Source organism: Galeopterus variegatus, unplaced genomic scaffold (assembly GCF_000696425.1).
Source record: "Galeopterus variegatus unplaced genomic scaffold, G_variegatus-3.0.2 Scaffold6011, whole genome shotgun sequence".
NCBI classification, from domain to species: domain Eukaryota; kingdom Metazoa; phylum Chordata; class Mammalia; order Dermoptera; family Cynocephalidae; genus Galeopterus; species Galeopterus variegatus.
In genome coordinates, this window is record NW_007732122.1 from 39,388 (window position 1) to 46,468 (window position 7,081).

Below are 7,081 nucleotides of genomic sequence, written 5' to 3' on the forward strand. Positions count from 1 at the left end.
AGGAAAGGAAACTGGGACAGAATACATGGAAAGGAAGAAGGATCTTTTTCTGCATCCTGTGTGAGCTGTGCACCATAAGTTTGCCACACTGACCGTGTTTGCTGTGCATTTTGGAGAGGTAGTGCAGAGTGCAGGAAGGTGAGTTTAGGAAGCTCTGCTGATGTAGCACTTAGAGATACAGAGCTGTGATTCTCCAGCATTCCAGCCCTGACCACAGACATCCGCTGGGAAGACATCTTCGTCTCGGTCATCTGTGGGCATACTTGTAGTGCCTGTCACTGGGTTTTGTACACAGCTGGTACTTGATAATGTTTGTTGAATGAATGTCATTAAACTCTTGAATTTAGCCTTCTAACATGTAGTGTTAATTTAACACTACTATTTTACCCCAGGAAGGTACTGCTGTGTGCTTTTATTTTAACAATTTAAAGGACGTCCCTAGAGAGCACCAGAAAACTTTTGGCTGTGTGTCATGTGTGAGATTATCTCCTCAACCATGGACTGTTTTCGGCAGTACAAAGGCTGGTTTCTGCCATCACAATCCTTCTGTGTGCCTTCGGGGCTCTTGCCAGGATGTCAGGTGTCAAGCTCTGTGACTTACTGCCCCACCTAAACACATGTGAGCCAGAGGGCTGATTCCTGGTCAGTCTGGCCCTGTCCTGTTTTAATTCCTCCTTTTATAATGGGTCAGAGCCTTGACGTGTGCCTTTTGAAAACAGCCAACATCTTGGCCTACATACTTCTGCTTTTTATATTTTGGATGATTTAGCCAAATTTCTTTCAGATTATCAAAGTGGTCTCTGCTGTTCCTGAAGCATTATATATAGTATGGTGGTTAAGGGTCTGGTTTCTGGAATTAGACTTTCTAGGTTTCCATCTCAGATCCATCACTTATTTGCTGTGTGACCTTAGGCAAGTTACTTAACTTCTCTGAACCTCAACGTCCTCATTTTGAAAATGAGGAAATTAATAATGCCTAGGTCATAAGGATTTATGAAGATTAATTGAATTAACATATATAAAATGTGTAGAATACTAAGGTTAGCTGTTTTTATTATTACTATGATCAACACCATCCACATCTGTTTTGAGCATCACTTTTGATATCTTGACCTAAAAGCTATCTTTCTTTGATGCAATGGCCAGATTGGACCACATTCTGACTGTCTTAAGTCATCTGATAATTTGATTGAAATTTAAGTTTTTCTTTCCTCTGGACACATATGCATGTGCTTAGGCCACCCACCTGTTTGTTTAGAGTTCCAGGCAGACACTTGGCTATGTATGAGAAATTAGTGTGATCACGTGAGGAGGGAGATCAGTGTTTTAGAAAGAAACCTAATGCTTTAAAGTCAAACAGTGCATCATTAGAAGCAGTAGTTTATTTCCAATTAATTCCATTCTAGAAGTGATAAGTCACACTATTATTGTTTAAAATGAACTGTCATTGTATGGTCATGAGAGCTGAGTACCTCTTGCCTAAGATCAATTTATGAAGTCCGTTTGTACAATTGGAAGATGCATTTTTACCCCCCATTTAAACCTGCCTCTTACATCACAAGGAGAGAGATTGTCTTAGTTGGTATATTTTTTATAACCAGTTCTACCTTTTCTTTTTCTTTTTCCTCCCTACCCTTAGCCCTGTGACCCCCAGCACTCCCGGGAGCCCGCCAGTGAGTCCTGGGCCTTTGTCACCTGGAGGCACCCCAGGGAAACACATCTGTGGCCACCATCTGCATACAGTGGGAGGTGTTGTCGAGAGGGACGTGTGTCATCGGTGTAGGCACAAGCGATGGCACTTCATAAAACCCAGTACCAAGTCCAAAGAGGGCCGGCCAAGACGCCAAGGAGAGGTCACCGTTCTCTCTGTTGGCAGGTGAGATCCCTTCTGATGCTTTTGGTTTGTATGTGACATGGTTGCTATGTGTGTGGATTTGTACTCACCCGTTAAAGGTAGACTGTGTTCTCCTACGCCTGGCTCAGGTCATATCTCTGGGATTTTGAGATGTCTTCTGGTCTGAATCCTAGATTTTTCCAGCAACAGAAGAATCCTAAGAGGCAGCTTTTGCTAGATCAAATGAGAGATGTATTAAGGTCGAAATTAATTACTCACTATAACAGAAGAAGCCCAGAATCTCAACTATATATGAATAGAAGTTTATATTTGACTTGTGGAAATCCAAAGCAGGTGATGGAGACCTGAGTAGGTGGCTCTCAAGTGGTTGCCTAGATTCCCAGACCCCTTCCATCGGTGTCTTTGCCAGGTTTGTGAGCAGAAGAACATCCACGGAGAATTGTTCATGAGGGATATTTAATGAGATGGGCCTGGAAGTGGCCCATATCATTTTGGCTCTCCTTCCACTGGCCAGAACTGAATCCCTTGGCCATACCTAACTAGCAGGGAGCTGGGCAACATCATTGAACTGTGTGCCAGGAAGAAGAGGAGATGGATCTGATCCCACTGCTCTCCAGTCTCTGCCTTGGAAGACCCTCGTGAATTGCTGGGGCTGCTGTCTTTCAGTTCACTTGCTCTGTGTCCTGGGTTTCTCAGTCCCAACGGTCCTTTCACTTGTGACCTATATGTGATACGGAGATCTTGCAGTTCAGGAGATGAGTCGATCTGACTTCACAGAAAGCATTTTTGCGGTGGAATGCTTTTGCAGTTTCTGTTCTCTGCATTATGAGTGTCACGCAGGAACTGCATTGCTAATGCTGCCTTTGGAATGGGCGTGGAGAGTAGTGGTTAAGAGCACACATGACAGGGCCGACCCTGTGGCGCACTGGAGAGTGTGCTGCTTGGGAGTGCGGCGGCGCTCCCGCCGAGGGTTCGGATCCCATGTGGAGACCGGTTCCCGCTCACTGGCTGAGCACGGTGCGGGCGCAGCACCGAGGGTTGCGATCCCGTTGCCGGTCCCCGGTACGGGCGCAACACCGAGGGTTGCGATCTCGTTACCGGTCAGTAAAAAAAGAAAAAAAAAAAAAAAGAGCACACATGACAGAGTCAGACTGGGTAAGAGCTAGCCAAAGCTGACAGTACTACATGCGTGACAAGCCTCTGGGAAGAGTGTCCTCAGCTCACTGCATCTACCTCATTCAGGTCCTGGCACTACTACTTACAGACTGTTACTTTGCTCTGTGTCTCAGTTTCCTCCTTTGTAAAGTGAGGATGACAATCATACCCACCTCGTAGGGTTGCTGTGAAGACTAAATGAGGTGACTCACATAAAGTTCTTAGACCAGTTTTGGGCACTTAAGCATTCAAGAAATGTTGGCTGTTGTTATTACGATTTTAATTCAGTAGAGTTTCATCATGTGTTTCACAAGCAAGGAGAAGACTGCAAGGCTGTTTGCCACTAACAGCAAAACAGTACAACTCATGACCACACTGTTTTATTAAGAAGCAGAGTCATGGGAATTTATGAATGCACATGTAATGAGAACTTGTAGCTTGTTTAGACAAAGCATATTTGTTTGCTTTTAAAAAAATCCGCTGAAATTTTCAACTCAGATTCAACATGGCTTTTCTTAGATGCCCCAAATCCAACTCTCTTTCTTGGACATTGGATACCATGAGCATTTAATTATTACAGGCTATTTTTCAGTGTGTTTCTTAAGAGAGTCTTATAGTTGGATAGAATAGATTGGTGTTTATAACCTTTGCATGCTCTTTCTTTTACTCCCTCAGAGTCTTCCTCCTCCTCTGGGTTGATGATCTCATTCTATACAAAGCAGGAGAATTTATTTAAGATGGCTTTAAGGGAAATTAAGACCAGAACTAGAAAGAAGCCATTATGAAAGACTCTAGGGATTTGATAGTGATGTACTAGGAAAACAATCAGATTGAGTAGATTTCTTTAATTTCACTCTTTTTTCTTTTGACCAGTGAGGGGATTGCAACCCCCAGCTCGGTGTGGTCTGCACCACGCTCAGCCAGTGAGCGCACCAGCCATCCCTATATAGGGGCGTTACCAGCGCTGCACTCACCTGAGTGAGCCACGGGGCTGGCCCTAATTTCACTCTTAATTCTTAATGGAAATCTCTTCCTTAACTTACTTAATTTTTTCCTTAATCCTTATTGGATATTAGCCTAAATTTGTCTTTAAAAAACAGACAAACCAAGATCCCAATCCTACCACCAACTAATACTGACAGAATGCTTTGTTCGGGCTCTTTGGGCTGTGTCTTGAGTGCATGTGTGGGCAAGTATGTGCAAGTGTTGAGATAGGACCATCGGACAGGTGTATATTTTTGTAAGGAACTTATCTAGTGAACATTTTGGTTGTGTGAGTCTAATTTGTAAACCATTCGTACTTTTTAATCTTGCTTTCTGTGGTTAAAAAACCTGATGTTAAAGCCCATGTGATTGTGAGAAACAACTCTGAGGCTGTTTGATATTTGAGTAGCTGTGTTTTTTAATGCATTTGGCATGGTCTATAAAATATCCAGCCTAGTCTGTGATGTGGTTAAGTGAGAATCAGCTGGAGAGTCTGGCAAGGGACAGGGAGATTTGCTGGGGAGAAATGTTCCTCCTAGTGAGTACGTTGTTTTTCACTGCTATCCTCCCTTTTGGCTGAGTTTGTTTGGGATCCTCTAGATGGATGGTTTTTGATTTACTCATAATTCTTCTTTCCTGGGAAAGCAAAACTCATCAGATCTTCTCTTTCCCCCTCAGGTTTAGAGTTACAAAAGTGGAACACAAATCAAACCAGAAGGAGCGGAGGAGTTTGATGTCTGTTAGTGGGACCGAAAGCGTCAATGGGGAGGTGCCTGTGACACCTGTGAAGAGAGAACGAAGTGACACAGAGTAGCAGGTGAGCTGTAGTTTTGGTGAGGTTGTGGGTGGGGTGGTGCCTGGTGGGGGGAGAAGGTACTGGGGACCTCCTCAGGGTCTGTGGCAGCCTAGGAATGACACTTGGCAGGGAACTGGGAAAGCTTTCCTGGTACTGCCAAGACTGAGGGGAACTGAGCATGATTACTTGTTTGTCCAGAGCTTCTTGTAAAGAGGACACAAACTCCGTGCCTCCGGCAGCTTTGCCTGCATGAAAATGACGACAGAGGATTACGTATGAGGCAATGTGGAGTGGTGGGGATTGTGGCAAACTAGAAATCACATCACCCATCTATAGGGCTTGCATTACCACAAGGTGGAAAATGCCTAATGTTGCTACATCTCCTTACTCAAAAAAAGGTGAAATCACCACAGGTTTTAAAATGTTGGCAGCTTATTAAATTTCCTTTAAAAAACCACGCAGGCCAAATAACATAATCGTGTCATCATTTATAGGTAAACTGATTTGAAAAAGACTGGAGCAAACCAACCAATGCTTTTCCCTTTGAGTTGGAAACTAGTTTTCTTTGATGTGTCGCAGTTCTGAAATACCCTTAGTAGGAATATTACTCTCTCCATTAGCTCTTTCGAAGCATATGCAAAAGTGACTGCTTCTGGGTTTGGCAAGTTCAATTTTGGAAGATTCTGCTTTAAGAAAAAAACCCCAAAACTCAATATTGGCTTAGCTTTCATCTTACTTTTTTCTTTCTGTTCTTTCTTGAGTAGCATTTATCCTTTTTATGTTTCTTATTATATGTAAAAGGGCAAGTGTGAGGACTTGGGAGTGATCATGCTCTAAAAGCTCCAGTGGGACCGTCAGCGGCAGAAGAGTTGACATGTACGAAGGAGGAGGAGGTGGTCAGGCAGGGTCACTGAATCTGCAGGGAAGTAGCAAAGCTGAGCCTGAGCCCTGGAGTTAGGCTGCCTGGTTCAAATCCCAGTTTGCCACTCACCGACACTAGGGCCTGGGCGAGGTACTTCAGCTTTTTATGCCTCATGGGAACAGGGAATGATGCTGCCTGCCCCAAGGCGTCATGTGTAACTGTAAAGCCCAGGGCCTGGCATGTAGAAAATGCTCAGACAGTGCTGCTGATTATTATGAGTTAATTCACATTTGGTTGAGGAGGAGAGAAGTGACTTTTTGGGTGAAGCTTCTCTTATTATCTGCCAGACTCGGAGGGGTTGGAGATGTTCTGGAAGTAAGCTGGAAGAGTCATGCTCCTGAATTCTCTAAGACATAGGGGTTCTGATAGCTTTCTAGTGTTGGTTCTTGTGGTCTGGCCTTTGGGGAGATCTGGCCTCTTTCCCCAAGTTTTGGAGTCAAATACGGGCTTTCTTTAAAGAGAAGAAATAGTACAGAAAATTCTGTCTTTGGCTTCTCAGCCAGTTACTGGTGACCTTGAGGAAAGGAAGCTGAGGACTTTAGGAAAAGGAAGAGGATGATGAAGATAATAGTAATAACAGCTAAGGCTAATCCAATATTCTAGACTTCTAGGCATTGTACTGATATATATCTCGCATGTCATTGTTATAAACATCTCTTAATGGGGTTGACCCTGTCATCCCAGTTTTACAGATGAGGAAACTGATGAATGGAAAGGGTAAGTTCCATGTTGAAGGTCCCCCTAGAAGGAGGAGCTGAGATTTGAACCTAGTTCTCTGACTACAAGATCAATCACAATCACCCTTCTGTCATCCGAGGTGCTCACGAAGGGGCAGCACTAGACCCATGAATGGGGACATTTCCACCAATGATCTAGAACTTTGTGGTCTAATATGGTAGCCACTAGTCACCTGTGGCTATTTAAATTTAAATTAATTAAAATTAAAAATTTAGTTCTGCAGCTAAACTAGTCGCATTCCAAGTGTTCCGTGGCCACAAAAGGCTAGGGTCTACTGTATTGGACAGCGCAGACACAGAACATTTCCATCATCACAGGGAGGTGTATTGAACAAGAAGATGGTACCTTAGAATCAGAATGTTGAGTGACGTTGGTCGATTAGAGAAGGATTCTGATTAATGTCAGTGAGGACTTGCCTGTCTGGGAAGAGAAGCATCTGGCTATTCAGGTCTAAGGTAAGGAAGGCTTAGCCTGTTTAGCTGCACAGAAAATATGGTCATAATGACCGTCTGCATATGAGTCATCAGCCGGGCAGTGTGTTGAGAAACGGAGCAGATGCGTAAGAAGACGCACGAGGTGATCCTTTTGTCAGACTCAGCCCTGATTCGAGCTTGCTAATGTGCCATGGCTC

The 7,081-nt window shown here is 43.9% G+C and overlaps 1 protein-coding gene across 1 annotated transcript in view; it reads left to right on the plus strand.

Moving 5' to 3' along the window:
* The window catches only part of RELL1 (RELT-like 1), a 40,319-nt gene that overhangs the window by 17,810 nt on the left and 15,428 nt on the right, over nucleotides 1–7,081 (plus strand). Inside the window, exons 6-7 of the mRNA XM_008590345.1 lie at nucleotides 1,640–1,876; nucleotides 4,673–4,811. Of these exons, the coding sequence (XP_008588567.1) occupies nucleotides 1,640–1,876; nucleotides 4,673–4,808 (373 nt within the window). The 3' untranslated portion in view covers nucleotides 4,809–4,811. The remainder of the gene's footprint in view (nucleotides 1–1,639; nucleotides 1,877–4,672; nucleotides 4,812–7,081) is intronic.